Source organism: Pleurodeles waltl, chromosome 4_1 (genome assembly GCF_031143425.1).
Source record: "Pleurodeles waltl isolate 20211129_DDA chromosome 4_1, aPleWal1.hap1.20221129, whole genome shotgun sequence".
Classification (NCBI taxonomy): Eukaryota; Metazoa; Chordata; class Amphibia; order Caudata; family Salamandridae; genus Pleurodeles; species Pleurodeles waltl.
Genome location: NC_090442.1, coordinates 230,176,586 through 230,195,805, shown reverse-complemented (window position 1 = coordinate 230,195,805; position 19,220 = coordinate 230,176,586). Strand labels below are relative to the sequence as shown.

The 19,220-nt window shown below is 40.0% G+C and overlaps 1 protein-coding gene across 1 annotated transcript in view; it reads left to right on the top strand.

Annotated features, from left to right (window-relative positions):
- TMTC1 (transmembrane O-mannosyltransferase targeting cadherins 1) overlaps window positions 1–19,220 on the top strand; it is a 958,188-nt gene that overhangs the window by 468,156 nt on the left and 470,812 nt on the right. Inside the window, exon 8 of the mRNA XM_069228190.1 lies at window positions 8,104–8,293. Within this exon, the coding sequence (XP_069084291.1) occupies window positions 8,104–8,293 (190 nt within the window). The remainder of the gene's footprint in view (window positions 1–8,103; window positions 8,294–19,220) is intronic.

The window sequence follows — 19,220 nt, the reverse complement described above, 5'->3', positions numbered from 1 at the left end:
ACTCACCCAAAAGGGTCTCAAGGTGCTGTGGGGGGGGGGGGGGGAGGGGGGAGGGGCATGCCATTTACTGCTCAAAAAGCCATGTCTTGAGGTGCTTTCTGAAGGTCAGGAGGTCCTGGGTCTTGCGTAGGTTGGTGGGGAGGGAGTTGCAGGTCTTGGAGACGAAGTAGGAGAAGGATCTGCCTCTGGAGGTGGTGCGTTGGATGCGGGGGACTGTGGCGAGGTCAGCAATGCGGAGGAGTCGAGTGGGTGTGTGGAAGTTCACTCGTTCGTTGAGGTAGGCTGGTCCAGTGTTGTGGAGGGACTTGTGAGCGTGGATGAGGACTTTGAAGATGATCCTTTTGCTGATGGGCAGCCAGTGAAGGGATCTGAGGTGAGCGGAGATGTGTTCGTGGCATAGGAGGTTGAGGATGAGAAGTGCGGCTGCGTTCTGGATTCGCTGGAGTTTCTGCTGAAGTTTGGCTGTGGTACCAGCGTAGAGGGCGTTTCCGTAGTCTAAGCTGCTGCTGATGAGTGCCTGAGTGACGGTTTTTCTGGCTTCTATGGGAATCCATTTGAAGGTCTTCCGTAGCATGTGAAGCGTGTTGAAACAGGAGGATGATATGGTGTTGATTTGCTGGGCCATGGAGAGAGATGAGTCTAAGATGATGCCGAGGTTGCGTGCTTGGGTGGAGGGTGTTGGGGTGGATCTATGGCGGTGGGCCACCAGGAGTCGTCCCATACTGTCTTGTTGGGGCCGAAGATGATGATTTCTGTTTTGTTATTGTTCCCACTGTGCTTGCAAGAATTACATTTGCGACATTTGAAAAATCCTTTTGGTGTTCAGAGATAGGTTAAGTGTTAGAATCAGATATTGTGGGGCAGATTTACCATTCTTCATGCAATGCAGTGCAGCAAGGCAACTTTCTGTGTTGCATTGCGTGAAAGGGAGAGGGCAGAAATATGTCATATTTACAAAGATATGGTGCATTTCTGCTCTTTCCTTGCACTGGCACACTTTATGCTGCGTAGCCCCAACGTGGACACCCTTGCACCACAGAGCAAGGGTGTCTGTATTACTAGCACAAATGCAATCCTTAGAGGCATATTCCTCTTTCTTTGTGTGCTGCAGAATGAAGCACAAGTAGAAAGAGGAATTAGCAAGTAGCAATAAAGATATTTCTCCTTGTTATGCCTCTGTTGGGTAGCCACGCCATTTTGGTGCAAATCAAGGTTTATATCTCCTTGTAAATCTGGGTTTGTATCAGAATACATGGGTGAATGCATGGGAACACCCATGCACCAAGCATGGAAAGCCTACCCTATGTAAAGTAATGCAAGGCAGTGCTATCCGCTTAATTTTATCACGCTGTATTTATTAAACCACTAAAAGGCACGTAAATCCCAGATAAGGACTTGTGTTGCCTTGTGATGACTTGTGTCACACAAGGCAACTCAGGTCCTTTGGAAATCTGCCTCTATAATTTCACTAAATGTAACTTTTAGCAATTTACTTTCTCTGAAGGTAACTTTTGAATAGCTATACAAGAGTTGCATAAGTATGTAATTTGCGCCTACATTTTTCCGGTGTTTGTGCAAAATATGTTTGATCTTAGTTGCTTTATTGATAAAAGTATGGATAAACCTGATAACTTTATAATGTTCTGTTGAGATTGTGCAACCAACTAGCAAATCCTCTCTTTTAATAGAGTCTATTCTCTGTACTGCAGCAGTGAGTATCTTTCTGCGGTAACTTCTCTGTTGAAATCTGGTTAACACAATATTTTTCTTAGCTTAGAAGCATTCCTTGGCTCTATAGTTCCTTCTGGCACTCCGTAGCTCACCATTAATGTGGTTGACTGATGGCTGCTGGAGGCATGGAGAAGACTATTCCTGGCACCTTTTTTTTACAATACACAGATTAATGTTTAGTTTGGTGTAACATGTTTTGATCTTTAAATCTAAAAATTCTGAAGATTGTTTATCAAAGTTACTGTGAATTTCAGATTGAGTTCATTGTTGTATAAGATATTTAGACATGCAGCAGCCAACGTCATGGATCCACTCCAAATAATTAAAAATCATCAATAAAATGGACCCTGGTCCTTGCCTAGTATGGAAATCTGTGAGATTTCATGTAACCAAATACATATCTACAGCTTGTAACACAGTGTGATAACAGTCTGCCATAAAATACCTGATGGTTTATCATGTGCTTTTCATAATAAATAAGCCAAGTTTTCCGCCTTTGTCAGGATGTTTATAATACAGAGATTTGACCAAAGACTTCAGACATAACTTTTACAAATTGACCATTCAGGCCTGAATCCCTTTACGAATGGCCTGTCACCATAACCAGCTCAGCCTACTGTACTGAGCGTGAGCTTTCCAATAAGGTAACCATCAGGCATTCCGTCACAAAATTAGGAAATCTAAACAGAATTACAGTAGACAAACCAAGATGCTAGGTCTTTTAAGAGTGCCTAACAAGGATTGTCACAGTGTTAGAGGGGGCAACCAACACCAAAACTCTTATTTACTAAAGGGAACTGTGAGATTCCATGTAAAAAACCTCTCAGCATATTTTACTAGCTAATTAAACATTTACCCTTAAAAACCTATTGATTGTAGCATACTCTTTTCACGATAAATAAATGAGTCCCTCTGACTTTATCGTAACTTTTCATACTAAACAGATCTAGCTTATGGCATTGGTCAGTGGCTTGCCACCATGACCACAAAGCCCAATTGCTTTATTGAGCACAAGCTTTCACATATGGCAACCAGAGAACAAACATCTTAATTATCTAATTTTCTAGGGCAAGAGTTTTAATAGCATTGCAGTCACATTTGTGTGACTTTTAGGGCACACTGCACCCATCACACTGGCTTGTGTATGTGATGAGAGGTCAATCACTATATCTTTGCTTGATAAAGAGCCAGGCTCAAGCGGCCTGATAAACAAATGATCACAGCTGGCTTGAAGCTAAGCACTTTTTTGTGTGGAAGCACCACCACTAGACAGATCAAAAGTTTCACTCAGATGAAAGAACATCTGGCTGCAATCACAGTCCCTCTCTGTAGTACTCCTAAAAGTTATGTTTTGTATCCTACGTGGGTTGTGCTATCAAGACAGACCTAAAAATGAAATGTTTATTAGCCAATTATAGCTGGAAGGAATGAGGTGTTGAAATTAATCTCTGTAACTATTTTTTCATAAATTAGTATGTTTTTGCCTGGAATTCCTTCTCTTTAGAAATATTGTTTGAGCGGTCAGAACTGCAATTGGTTTTCAGCTGTCTGTAGACCCAGTGGGTCACAGAGGTAACCTTGAAAATGAAGAAAATTTCAGTCATTAATTTCAAAATGACAGCTATAGTGTGGGTGTTCATTTCTCACCAGTGACACAATGAGGCTGCTTCGTAAGGAGGTGGTGGATTGTCGTATTAGTGTAGTTGCCTCAGTATTTCACATAAAAACTTCAGGGTTCCAATGTATGTAGGAGTAATTTGGGGTAATTGTGCAGCTGACGTCCCTATATTGGTTTAAAATTATATTGGGTCCATTTATTTGGTCTTTTGTATCTCCTGTGGCAGCAGTTTGATTGCTACTTAATTTTTTAGTAGTCCCATGATTGATTACTATTTAATTCTTGAGTTGGGATTACTTTGTAATTCTTGAGTAGTTCCAGGATGGGATTACTTTGTAATTCTTAAGAAATCCCAGGATTGGATTACTGTCTAATTCTTGAGTAGCTCCAGGATGGGATTACTTTCTAATTCTTGAGTACTTCCAGGATGGGATTACTGTCTAACTCTTGAGTAGTTCCTGGTTTGCATTACCATCTAATTTTTTAGTAGTTCCAGGATGGGATTACTTTCTAATTTTTGAGTAGTTCTAAAATGGGATTACTTCTCAACTGAAAATAAGACAGTTTTTATTTGATACCCTGAAACCGGTCTCAGGATGCTTGAATCCTGTCCAGGGAGGACCTGGCTTGGCAGTTCGGGCTGGACTGCTCCCATTGGGAGCAGGGTCAAGACTGATTAGCATATAGCTGGGTCTGAACTGGGGTGACGTGGCAAGCAAAATAACAATGGATTAAACCCAGATCTGTGACTGGGGGTGAGTGTTTGAAAAGTTTCAACACTCGGTCCATCATTGTATTTTGTGATATAGTTTTTATTTGGTGTCTGATCCAGCTCTGGTGGTAGATCATTGGGCCCATCTCTATAAAACAGACCAAGTATGAATTATTTAATTTATCACAAAATACCAACGCTTCAGTGAATTCTTTCACAGTAAAGGAGCATAGAGAACAAGGGTATAATAAAGCTCTGTGTCGTTGCCAAATGTATGCACAAGGACAGTGCATCTGTCTGTCCAGGAAATAAAGAGTACACCAATTAAATGGACCAGTCTACTCTCAGGCATCTGTGGAGGAGCCTGAAACACATTTTGGAAGTCCAAGGCTCCTTGGCGATTGCTTATTTCAAACTATGATATTGGGTTGTAAGACTGACTGCATTAAATAAGGGATCTGCAATACCTATGTAAAAATCTATACATCGCTTACTTATTACCACTACTAACACAATTTTACTAAGAAGATTTCATCTCTACTCCACGTCTTTCGACTCTGTCTCACCGCATGCCGGAGAATCGTTTAATTATGATGGAAGGTGTCATCCGTTACTTGACGCATGAAAGCCTGTGGCTGAAAGATGCGTGACTCCTCCCACCGAGTGCTGATAGGTTGGTTATTGCTTGACAGGATTGCATTACGGCATAGAAAAAAAGCATTTAAAAAAGGAACACTACCTGCCCAATCAACAAATGGCCGGATAATCTAGGTAACTGACAGTTCAAACGTAAGGGGCTTTTGGCAACTAGCTAAGAAAGATAGAAAGAATTTCTGAACAAGAGTTTACAGATCAAAGTGAGCCAGGGAATTTAATATTGTGCTTCAGACAGCTACTGGAAATTTGCCTTGTTACAGAAAGCTCCTGGGGGACAGAGCTAATTATAACTCCTGAAGCAATTATGTCAGCTGTGGAACAAAGTAGGGCATGTGGTCTAATTTGAGGGGGGAATTCACTGTATAAAATGGATCCTTTATTTTGGGTATATTTACGCAAAGCATTAAGTAATAATATTGTGTTGCGTAGTATTGTCAGCGTGCAAACCCATACATTCATTTTCCTCCTGAGTGCACTTAGGCCCATATTTATAATTTTTTAGCGCTGCATTTGAGTTGCTTTTTGACACAAAAGTGGCGCAAACTTACAAAATACAATTGAAGCAAAAACTGTGCAAACTTACAAAATACGATTATATTTTTCAAGTTTACGCCGCTTTCCTGTCAGAAAATGATGCAAATGCAGCGCAAAAAAAGTATAAATATGGGCCTTACAGTGGATCGGGAGTGGCGTAGTCTCTGCCGGACTTTGCTGCTCTGTGCTGGACCCGTTTCACTTACTAAACTAGGTAGGGCAAGTACAGAAGACAAGAAAAAAAGTATTTCTGGCAAAGATGACAGATAAGGGCTGTTTAAAGGTCTACTCAAATTAGTAAAGTACAGAAATGCATATACTGGGCCATCAAATGGAATAGTCAATAACCATACAAACCATTAGGAGCACTAAAGTCCTGCTACTAAGACTGGGGGAAGGGCCCCCACCTAACATGGAGGAATCACCTTCTTTTATAGGGCATTAGACAAATACTTAACTGATTTACTACATTATTACATGCTTCACACGCTCATAACCAGTAGAAATCAAGCACAGAGGAACAAGTGCAGCAAAATCCATTCAGAGATGTTCTCACTGTTCTAATGCATAGACTTCTAGTGCTCACAACATCTATTCTCAGTACATGAAATGTTACATAGCATGGGATTCAGTCTGGGATAGTTTCTCTGCCCTTTGGAAAGTACTTTCTGCTCAAGCAGCTGCGGGAAATAATTCTCTCAGCCAGAGAAATGTACCAGTTTGTATTATGACACAGAATAAACAGCGGTAGACGTCAACAATATTATTAGATATCGCTGTTGGATACGAAATGGAGGGCAGACGATCACCGGTTTATTCTGTTCTTGATATTAAAGTGTGGGAACCCTTGCTAAAAACCTGACTGTAACTTGCAGAAGAGGGTAAAATTGGAGAATTGATGAGGGTTTTCTATCTATACTAATGCATGCTCATGCTTAAACCCAGGTGTAGAGTGGCGTAAGTATGAGGCCATTCCATTAGGCAGTTCCATCAGTTTAAATCCCAAATAAAAGGTGTTTTATCCCCACCTCTTATTCGCTTAATACTTTGATCTTCCTCAATGGGAATGTAGTTACCTGCTTCAAGAACTATCATAATCTTGGTGTCTGCCTTAAAATAACATTGGTGAGAACATTAGTTTGTTTATCCTTCGTCTGCCTAACGCAGTGAATTATAAGTATTGTGGCTAGTCTTGAATTCTTTGTATAAAGGTTTATGATTGAAAAGTAATACAAGTGATATTATATGCTATTTTCGTACAGCTAGGAAAAGCTCACACCATTTTTGTTATGCATGCCTTGATTCACAAAAGTATTTGCACACATAGAATTACATTACCGGCGCAAATGGCTGGATCGCCACTTCTGAGACATTCTCAAAAGGGGACGTTGCAAGTGTAGATCCATTTACTCCCTGCATTATAATTACTCTCCACGTAATAATATCCCACATTTGTGTATTATTACACAGGAGTAAGTCTCGTGCAGGCGGTGGGACAGAAAAAATAAGGATGGGGTGGAATGTTTTTAACATTTCCTCAGAATGCAGACTTTCTGTGAACACCAAAAGAAGTGAAACAATGTTAAAATTATGCTGAATTAGACATGGATCAGAAAATGAATATTCCATCACTATAAAAACATAATTTGGTCAAATGCCTACTTGGGTCATTCTTATTTAAATCCCTCTCATAGATGTTTACAACTTTATCTGGCAGTAGCACAGTGGCTTCCACTGTATTGAGCTTTGTCACTATATATCATAATTAAAACAGTAACTTCCTAGCAGGGCATAGGTAATCAGTATATTACTGATGACCTTGGTTTCATGACCATGTAAATCCACTAAGTCTGCAACATTTTGAGTGTAGGTGTATACAAAAGACCTGCAAAACAGAATACCCCAAGTGGTGTTGATCCTCCTAATGTTAAGAATAGGCCCCTTGGAAATGCGTGAGTGCTACTACTCCCTTACAGCAACATTTTATGATCCTGGGGGTAGCCGTCTATTAGACCTAACCATCACTCATGAACCCAGAAGTATTTTCTCCATTGATTCAGTAGTCAGGTATTCTCCTTAGACTTGAGCCCTTTCTACTTTCTTAGTGAAGACTAGGTTTTTTTTAGGTCCTGAAGAATCACCACTGATCCGTAGGGACTGATAAGGCAAGAAACATGTTGACCGCAAACCCTGTAGTGTAGTTAATGGGTCTCACACGGGTCTAGGTTTCTCCATTCTAAGAGTTAATCACGGAGGAACCGGAGGGTTTCTCTTTTGATCTGATTCACCATAGGAGAAATTGTGGACATTTTCCCAAGGATTCTCCTCCTTTATTTTAACCTTGACATAGGCTCATTTTTGTCTCTATTAAAACTATTTTTCAAACCTATAGTCATTTGTAATTGCACATCTTGCTGGCCCTCTTAACACTGCACCCATTCTCGTTATCTTGATGAAAAGATCTCCAGCAAAGAGCCCCTCAGGGGCCCGTCAGGCATTGCAGCGATGTCCTGATGTGGAGCTTAGCCCTATGAGGAAGCATGTCACCAAATGGTCTCCTCACTCTGAAATGTCTGTTGATCTGTGAATACTTATTCCCCCGATTCAGTGACAGGTAGATCCCCTTTTTTTTCGGAACTGTGTACCTTGTATTCTGTTTTGGTTGAAGTTTAGGGAGGGTGTACACAGGACCGTCCAATCCTCCCAATCCCTTTTGTTGTTCCTACAAAAGTCCTCCTTCATAAGATATGTATCAAGACTTGTGTTACTATAGAAAAATGTTTTGTTGGCGATTTTAGTACTTTGATTTTTTTTTCCTCTCAGTTTAAATATTATCCATTTTCCATTGCAGGTTTCTTACATACTCCTACCTCCTGGCATTCAACACGTGGCTTCTGCTTGCACCAATTACTCTCTGCTACGACTGGCAGGTTGGCAGTATTCCTCTTATTGAGTCTATATGGGATGCCCGAAACCTAGCCACTTTACTGCTGCTATTGGTCATGGTGCTGCTGAGCCTGCATTGCGTATCTGCATTTAAGGTATTTTATTTTGTCTTATAATATTGGTTTTACTAATATTATGGAGATTGATGATGGCATTACATTCTCTGTTGCATTTTACAGGGCCATTGGGGGTGGTAATATGGTTATTCGACACTTTCCTGCAAATGCCAATATCATGGGCCCAACCCCCTGCTCAGTGCACACCAACATTTGACTCTTGCCGTGCTATACTTCTACTGAGGGGGACTGATTTGTGTGCAAGATGAAACATATTTGTATGTGACAATCACTGAGATATGGGTCTCTCAAGATTCTCCTTACCGCTGTTGCTCCGTCCTTCTCTCCATATGTCCCTTCTTCCCTCCCTCCATCCCATAATTTCTCTAGTAACTAGGTAGTCATACAGGGAGAACATGAGTCACTGTGTCAATTTAATGGCTATCTGTCCCAATACACCATAGGCAATTTACTTCCTGACTTTTATCTTCAGGATTGGGTCTTATTGATACAGCCATTACGGGAAGGTTTTATTGCGGTGCTTAAATAGGTGTAGTTGCATTGTGACCATCCTCCCTTCCGCATCTATTGCTCCCCAGTCAGTGCTTGCTTTGTGCAGTTCTGAACCTGCTAGACTTTGATTCATGGACTAACTCATGAAAGATGTGTTAAAGGTGCTAAAAGCTCCCTGTTGTGTTGTGTAGTATGTGTAATATAAGTAATGTAATTCCTTAACCGCTTGCAGTGATAATTTACACTGCTCCAGATGTGTATACTTATTTTTTACCTCCCCTTCTATATCTCCGGGGCTTGTTTCACATTTTTGGAAACAGTATAAATAAATGAAGTCATATTGCAGTAGTGTTGTACACATTATCTTGGTTTCAGCTTGCCAAGGACCATAATTTCAAGCTGTGCAAGCAAGCCGATGTAGTTTAGGTTTGTTGCAAGCACTCTGGCAGGCAGAGACAGAAATGGGGGAGGATGATCTTGCTCCACACAGTATCCTGTGATGAGAAGAGTGAGCTAGGGCCATTAGCCTGTTGAGACAGGTAGGTTGTCAGTGATTTTCTACTCAGTGGCGTAGAGGGATAGAGGGATATTGATAAGGTTCTTCACCTTTTATGGTTCTACCCCTAAACACTTCAATCTGGTGGTATGGGACTAGAGTTTATTTTGGGTAGCCAACCCTGAGTCTCAAGATAGATGAGTGAATATATCAATTTCATTATGTCTTTGGGCTCACAGTCATGTTTGTAGTTGTGAATGATAAAGAGAATTTAAATTCAACCCTTTGCTTGACAAGGAGTTAATAAAGGGCCACCAGAGAAGGCGACAAGCAGCCGGCTCACTTGCAGCTTACAGACACGTTTGTGTGGTTGTTGGAGAATGCACAATAGTTTGTAGATGACAGAGTGGACCACTGCAAGAGACTGATCCATCGCTTACAACCAATGGGCACTGGCGTAATGAAACTTGAGGGGGGCCCCCTGCACAGCACATGAAGGCCCCCCCTTGCGGAGCTTTCAATGTAGGGTACTGTGTTAAGGGACCCCCTGGAACTCGGCCTTCACCCCCTCCCACACAGTAGGGGATGCGGGGGCCTTTGTTACGCCACTGCCAACAGGTGGCTAGTGCCTGAACTATATAATTTAATGTGCAAAATGTGCCGAATGACAAATAATATTAGAACAGTCCTCTGCAATTTACTAATTCTCAATATGGAGAAAGCTTCCTCTGTTGGCTATTTTTCCTCAAGAACTTATTTTTACCCTACAACCTGTTTAACAACTCTGTTGAAATAAATATTTTACTTAACCTGTAATCCTCGATTGTTATACGCTCTTTCGGCTAAACTTAACGATTTATGAAGTAATAACGTGTTAATGTTTTTGTCATCGCTCCAGTATCTGATTTATTTCTGTTTAAATAATCCTGAAGTAGATTTTATTATGGTGTACTGACCCCCTATTCCCCTGTGGGAGTCAAGCGTGCTTGGTAAATTTATCGAATCAGTATAATTAAGTAATACTACACAACGACAGGGAGGGATATCACTGAATCTGCAAATCACTGTATCCACCAGCTCTTCAGCGTGCTTTAGTAGGTTATCGGGTTTTACAGTTTGTTTATGTATGAGGGAAATATTTAGTAGTAAGTACATACATTTTTTTGGCAGTGGTTACAAGTATGAAGATGCAAACTTGAATTAAAAAATAAGAGGAGTTGACTTAATCTTCAATCGACATTTATTTGTTGCTAGGAACACATAGTCCTATATGCGATACCACAGTGGAAACACTGTCTGCATTCAGTACCTAGTGTGAATATTATGCTGACCCCCTTTTGTGGAAAATTCTATCTCAATTTGGTTAATAACCTACCACACCATGTCCCCTTTGCACACCAACATAAACCGCACAGGGCATATTTATTCTTCATGGGACTTTGTTGGAAAGGCATAGACGGCCAATAATGAATCCACATGTGGCTATATATATTTATTTATTTATATGTATATATTTATATTTTATACACATATATATATCTTATATATATAGTATATATATAGTCTGTGAGTGGGTCTGTGAGTGTGTGCAGGAGTACCTCAGTGAGTCGGTGGGTGCATGGGTCTCTGAGTGGGTCTGTGAGAGTGCGCAGGAGTACCTCAGTGGGTGCATGGGTCTCTGAGTGGGTCTGTGAATGGATGCCTGAGTCTTTGAGTGGATGTGTGAGTGATGCATGACTCTTTGAGTGCATCTGAGAGTGGATACATGACTATCTGAGTGGGTCTGTGAGTATGTGCGTGAATGTCTAAGTGCATCTATAAGTGGGTGCATGAGTGTCTGAGTGGGTCTGTGAATGGGTGTGTGAGAGTCTCAGTCAGTCTGTGAGTGGGTGCGTGAGTGGGTCTGAGTGGGTCTGTGAGTGGGTCCGTGAGTGTCTGAGTGGGTCTGTGAGTGGGTGCATGAGTGTCTGAGTGAGTCTGTGAGTGGGTACATGAGTGAGTGCATGAGTGTCTGAGTGGGTCTGTGAGTGGGTGCATGAGTGGTTGAGTGGGTCAGAGTGTGGGTATGTGAGGGTCTGAATAGGTCTGTGAGTGGGTGTGTGAGTTAGCGTGAGTCTCTGAGTGCAAGTGTGAGGTGGTGCATGAGTCTCTGAGTGGGTGTGTGAGTGGGTGCATGAGTCTCTGAGGCATATATCACTTAATGAATTAGTGTCTGAATGAGTGTGGATGTTCTTTTAAATATTTTCAGTGTTGTTCGCAAATTCGTCACAATGTTACATGGGACCACGCTGACAACCGCAACGACTTTGAAAATATCGCACTCGGGCGGAAAAAAACGTTTTCTCAATTTATTCTCCTATCTGAGGTCCCTCAGATACCCCTATATTACAGGCGTGGGGTCAGGGTACATGCAGCGTGGCCCTTTTGCAACTTTTTGCCTTTTCATTTGAGTCCCGGGGATTGTTAAAAACAACTAAAATGGTGGGCGCAACTCTCTGCTCAGGTTGTGGCCAGCCAATCACAGCATTCATACTGGCGTGCATATTTGCAAGGTCCCTGCAATAATCGTGACGTTGTTGCAAAAGATCCACACCTCTAGATATACAAATTTGGATTTCCTTTAATTAATTTACAGCAAATAACAAAAATCACAATCTACAGACAAAATCTAGCTTTCTGCCAAATTTGGTGTAATTCTGTCCTGCGGTTGAGGCTGTAGTCGTGTTCAAAACTCCTATGGGAGTTTCCATGGGAGACACACTTCTGTTGACCCCCCTTTTTCTCGTCCCCCCACTTGACAGATCATCCTGAAACTTTCCATGTGCTACAAGAATCACCGGCACACTTTTTTGGGGGAAAAATGTAATGAATATTTGTTAAAAGAAGCCAAAGCTATAGGTAAGTCAAAAAATGCTTTTCCTATGGAAGTATGGTCCTAACTACAACTAGCCCAGTAGGTAAAATATATATACATATATATATATATAAATATTCATATATATATTGAATTATTACTTTTTTCACTGAAAAACCAAAGGTTACAGGGACATTATATTTAGGCTCTGAACTATATATATAATAATATATATATATTGGCAAGGTTTAATGACTCTCCATGAAAGTTTCCCAAAAAAGTGCTCTATTTTGCCTACTTTGTGCATCGAAGTTTTGGGGTGATTGTCAAGTGGTGGGGGGCAAAAAAAAAAGAGTGGGTCCTAAAACACAAAATCCCCCTGCATTTTCCACAGACGTCTTTAAGAAGCACTACAGTAAAAACTGCTGAACAGATTTACACCAAATTTCCCAGGAAGCTAGAATTTAGTACACACAATAGGCTTTTTGTGATTTGGTGTACTTCCATTGAGTAGTGTTTGAGAAATTAAGATTCATAAAAATTTGCATATCTGGATGGTTGGGTCCGAGAGAGGCTCCTGAGAGTGCAAATTTAAAAATAGCGCCTTCTGACTGGGAGCTTTTTTCCCGTGGGCCATCTCTCTTCCATAGGAGTCAGACTTCTGCGGGAGCAAGTGCTCTGACTGATTGCCTGCAACATGAAAGAAGTGTTTCTGGCTGCCATTACAAGACTCGAGGACCCCTGTCCTAAACATTAAAAAAATGATATAAGAGAGTAGGGTAGTGGTACACTCCCCCTCTAGGCCCCCAGGGGAGTGGGTCCCAGAAGGAGACTCCTAGGGCCAAAGAAAAGGAAATTTTTCAGCAATCCTGTGGAAGTCCTGCAGGATTGTGGCAAAACAAAAATGGTGGCAGCCATTTTATAATTTGCATAAGGGGAGGGAGCTTCAAAAGAGCCCCCCCTCTTCAGCCCATTTGGGTAATGCAAAATGGAACCTTGATACACCTGTCCCTTAGAGAGTAAAAGCAGAACAGTGACGCCGTATCTTATATATATTGAAATCCAATTCTGGTCTGGCTGGAGTTCAGGAAACCTAGTAACCTTTCCAAGAAATATTGCTTTGACTTCTGCCTCACGTTTCCTAAGATCATTAAACTGATGACAAACTTAATGTTTAGGATAGATGCTTGCTGCTGCCGAGGACTGGAGGAAGTTAATTTTTCTAAAGTGCTCTTAACATCTCATTTCAAAGTCTTGAATCGTCTTCCCTATACCTCTAGGCTCAAACACACACTTTATTTGCTCTGCCATTCATTCTATCCTACCTGCCAGCAGTCAGTAAGAACCATGAAACCATTCTTAGCTTTAATGCAAGAGGATCATACTGGTTTATCTGTAGCTCATTAATTACGGTGTCTACCTCTTAATTGAGTCATTGACTGAAAAAACGGAATGCTTAATCCGTTCAAGCCATGACCTGATAGCCTGGAGTTCCTGTCATAAGCAGCATAAAGAGGGTCCCTGAAATCCCTTTGTATAGTCAAAGTGTGAATGCATTAGAGAGTCCCCGCATGTCTAGCTTTTTGTTACCTCCCAGCTACTACCTTCTCATTCATAATAGTCAGTCTGCAGTTCTATTCTGATATCAAAAGTTCAGGTCTGCTTATCTGAAGTGACATGGTCAGAGTAACCTAAGTCATTAATAGGCACTCAGAAAATAAATTGCCTCGGAGGAAATGCAGCTTCCATTCGTTGGTTTCAACTAAGAGATCAGATTACTGCGGGAGGAAACAAGAGCACCACATCATATAAAAAAAGAGTTTATCTGAGATAAAATGCCTTGTCAAAATGTATAAACTTTACAGAAGAGTTATGAAAAATTGGAAATTCAAGTCATAACAAATAATCATAAATCAATGCCATTATTTTTCGCTGAAAGGTCCTCATAATAAATATATAAATACATCCTATCTCCCATTCTTCAGTACATCAGAAGAGAATTGTTAATGGCCCCATCTCTTCTCTCCTATCAAACGGAGGTCTTAATTGAGCACCCAATTGCCTCTAATTGAGCACCCAATTGCCTCGCTATTTGCACTTCATTGGCCTAAGGCAAAGTTAAAATATCCTATTTAACTTTTAAAAAAATCCTTGTCAATAAATATTTGTAAAATAAGAGTCCTTGCTGTGTTTGCCAACTGAAAAACTTCAAACTCTCCAGAGTTCAGTTAACTAACTGAAAATAAACTGAAAAAAATGCCAGAAGGTTCAATGTATAAGCCTTTTGTCATTATTACACAGGCTCTGTCTTCAGTTTGCAGTAGTGCATTGGCTTAGACGCAAAGAAGTTGCTTTGGACATCATGTTCTCACACACAAAAATTATTTACATCTTTGCAAGTTGGCATGCTAGATCAAAAGCAAATCGTTGACGGGGAATTATGAAAGGCATTTAGCCTGCAAGTTGAGGTCTTATCTCTGTATTATACATTTAAGAACAAATCTTTCCGGGATCTATGATGGGCAATGGAGAAATCTTTCTTTATGTTGAAGAAGTACATTAGTTAAAAAGCTGAGAAAGGGATATTCACTTATAATTGTTATCCTAGCAGCACAAGTAATGTTCTATATTCCACAAAGAATTTATATAAATGAAAGATGTTCACACAACATTCACCAGACTTTGTGCAGTACTTAGGTTGTGTTCTGTAACAAACTAGTTGTTTTGAAATGCATTACTATACATTCAGTGTCCCAGGTGAGGTAAATGTTTAAAAACAGCCCTAATGAAACCTAGATACATATAACCTATCCTTTCATAAGTGCTGTATGGCTTTCTCTAGCTGTGTAAACTCTCTAGGAAATAGTTTCCTAAGAAAAAAGTAATGATTTTTTTTAATCTTCTGTACTTTAGGAACTATAATTAATTTAAAACTCACATGCATTACTGTTATTATACAATCCATATTCTTTGTTTAACTACCCCTTATCAAAAATGCATGAGTATGTTAGAAAAAAATACAATAAGGTACAATATACATTCAACAAATACCTCTAAAGTCTGAAAAATCAAAGTGTGCATTTATCAAACATTTATAAAGATAAGAAAATGCCCATCATGGAGGTCCGCAGCACAAAACTTAATTGAGTTGGAACAGTTGAGTAGAACCAGGCCAGCATATGGAAGAGACACCTCAGTGGAGATCAGTTTTTAAATATAGAAAAAATTGAAAATTTTGATGGGAACAAGACTGCTCTTTCAGTTAGTTGAATTACTGGTCTATTAAGTAAAACAATTTAAATGTTGATATTGCAAACAGTGTGTCACTTGAACTTCAGCCCCCATTAGTGTTACATCATACTATCACTCAAGTGAATGAAAGGCTATATGCCACGAGCAACATCACCCTGAATTAAATTCATGTGGACAGTTTTGATTTCCTTAAATCCCACATCCTTTGTTTTCCCTATGTCTACAACATGAAGCATTTCTGATGAGTGGTCTTGCAGACATGACATACAGATATTATTAGTGAATATGTATGTATGAAAAGTATCGAGTATTAACTAAAATAATGGTGGTCTACAAGTGACGGTACGAACAGTGTTTTGTGCATAGGTGCTTATGAGATTTTTTTCCATCATCCTTGTACTTCGATATAATCATTTAGAGCTGGCTACTAAACTAGGCCTATGTGTGTTAAGGACACATTTGTAGCAGTAAAGGATTTCTGCCTCAAAGGTATGTGGAGAGGTAACATCTAAATTAAGGAGAAAAGGCATGACATAGTACCAGCACTTTCTTGTCAATCTTGAAGAAAAGGATTATTTCCTGCAAAAGTCCGATTATGTGTAGTATCAGGGGTTTTAAAATGAATCTGATGTGCCCATTTACAGTGTTAGTCAAAACATTTACTATAAATATCAATGGTTTGCACGTGCTGCATTTGTATTGTCTTGATGTTGATCTACTATGAGCTGTAGTTTATCTGCGGTAATATAAAATCTTGGATCATTGTGACAATATTACTGCTGCAGAGGGTGACCTTTTGTTTATAGAGCTGTTCACGAAGACCAAAGCGCATACTTGTGATTTTAAGTATGTGATGCCTGAATGATAGATCTTGATCACATAATGATTCTTGCAGATTTTATTTTGGTCAAGGAGTTGCAGCATGTGCTTAACGGTGTACATAAAAATTTCCTTTCTGAGTATTTCAAGGGGGTTAGTAAAATTTAGTTGAGAGTTGTTAGGGAGTGCTGATGGGAGGGCTTTTATTGTGCTCAAAACAACTCATGATGGAAATAATTAGAAATTAAGTCATGTTCTAGAAGTATGGTCTGTGTTCATCCAGGGTTACTTCAAACTGTTGTATAAGAATTTGCCTATTTGCCAGATTTTTCCTTTACTAAATTCTCATATTCAAATGAACTCATGAATATTTCAGTAGTCATATATTAATTTTATGTTTGTTTGAAGTATGCTCCCCCACTACTCTTTAAAATGTATAGGTTTCATATGTTTTGTCAGGATCACACAGCATCTTGGTAAGCAGAACAATAGCCAATGAAATGATTTTATATTTATTTTGTCAATTAGGACTCACAGGATATAGGAAATGACACTGAAGATATATCCCTGCCAAATAAACCCAGACTGCTCCAAGGAGTTTACCTACCAATGGTTAAATGTTTCCATTAATATTAGTAATGCCATAGGTAGTTGGTGATGTGCCTTTAGGAGTAATATTATAAGTGCATCGCTCATTCAGTCTACAACACTTTCATTACCAACACCTCCCAATAAATCAAAAAGTAATACGACACATGTAGGCTTATAAAACTCAAGGGGACTTCTTCCTGATTTAAAATGCCGCTTTTGGAAATTGTACCTCCTCCAAAGTGGTATCCTTCTCAGCATTTTCTATTCTAGCATGAATACTTTAGCAAATTACATTTGTATAACTGTTGGATATCTTCTCAATGACCTCTAAGAATGAGCAAACAGATTATTGTAAAAGTTTGCAGAGCACCAATGACTAGGAGTTGTCTCTGTTTACATTTCACTGTCCTCATATTTATTACACAAATGTTAATTATCCCCTCTCTTACTTTATAATCCACATAGATATATTGTCATATCTCCATCACAGAAAATTGTAATTTCTTTCAATATATCTAATACAATCCTTTTCACCACCAAGCAGCACAATGTATGGAGCACGTTATAACTAACCTCTATTGCAATTCAAAGACCTTGTGTTCATTCATATTCTCAAGAAACAACTCCTAGTGAATATGCATACATTCTAATGTCATGTACTTGTTGAATTACCTCCCCAATGTTCTCCAGTGGTCAATTTGACAGGTGGAAGAGGTTTATTTATCCATTAGATAATTTAGTTGGTTCTTCCACTGAATAGTTACAAGCGAAGAAAGTTGTCTGATACTGTCCGTAGTTTGTACTCCAATACTAGGACTGAGACCATTAACATGGAAAGAGCAACAATGCTATATGTTCCAGTATAGGAACCTTGGATCGTAGAAGCACATAACGTATATATTCTAGATAACTTGCTGTCCATCACACTTAAAATATTAAGCTGACATCTTCATTACAGATTAATCTCTCCTACCTGCTAATGGTCATCACATATAGTAAGTATTATATCAGTTATTGAAGAATTATTTGTTTGACTGCATTAAACATATTTTTACATTCTTGCACTGTGCCAGAATTGTTAGTTATACACCCATAGCATGTTATCTCACTAGTGGTCAATAGTCACAACCACAAAGCTCTTTTATCACAGAAACATGGTTCACCCAACATTCACCCACATTCTAGACATCCTTGTTCCCATAAAACGCAGTAAAGTGCATGCAGTTCATGTTCTTAAGAAGGGAGAAAGCCCTGCCATTAGCCATTAATGCTTCTGGTCCTGCACCCTAAATAAGCAGACAAACCTAAACTCCATCAATCTTGCTTGCCACTCCCCACTCTCCACAGTACAGTTGCCCACCTACTACCTCATCTACAGGGCTCCCAGACAAAACAAGCACTTTGGAGATTAATTCCCAGTCATCATCACCACCCTATTTATCTGAAATGACCACACCTTCATCTTCATCCACCTCCCAGACAACTAAAGCACTAAGAATGCAAGAGACACCCTTGCCAACCTCATTGACACGCTCAAAATGTACAGCCTGTCACTCAATTAACACACACCAAAAATCACATCCTCAAATTTATCTTCTTGACATTGGCAACCACCCAATGCATAACATACATGGCCCACTAGCCACCATGCTATCCCCATCTTCCAGATCAGCTTACAACGATCTCACCAAGGTCAACCCAAAAAACATACACATAGCAGGGGCTACTGGGCCTCAACTTTGGTGGTTGAGGTAGTTTGCCACTGGTGTTCTGGGGTCCTTTATGTGCTTGAGCATTCACCAACTTCTTAAGGAGGGAGTGTATGGGAGAAGAACACAATAACCAAACATCAGACACAATAATATAATGTCAAGCCCAGTTTTTACATGTTGGGTAATAAAGTATTTTCAATTTCAAAGCAGAACTCAATACTTTTCAATTCAGTTATTGCACTATGCAGGGTTGTGGTAGGTTGCAATAATCATGAGTTACTATTATTCTATCCCCTTCTCGATAATCATTTTCTCTCACTGAGGTTGGGGATGCCTCTATTACTGTTGTGTAATAATGCTGGCTTATAGGCAGAGACTAGACTCTCAGGTGCAGATTGCTTACCGTTCTGATGAGTTTTAGATAAGAAGCTCAGTTCACAGTTCACAGTCTTCAGATTTGTTTTGTACTATTCAAACCATGGCTGTTTTACTTGAGTGTGACTCAGCCTTTGGCTTGCTCTCTGATGCAGCTAGGCCCAGTGGTTACCTGATGTTGCTCAGAATCTGTCTGGGCTGTGCAGTAGAAGCAGGAGCATTCCCACCAATACAGAGTGGACTCCTCCAGGGTTTGCTCATCAAAGCAGTGGCTGTGCATAGGATAATCTCAAACTGACTTGTCTCAGGCATGCTCCTGCTGTGGCACCAGTTCTCAGCAGCAGTGACGATCTA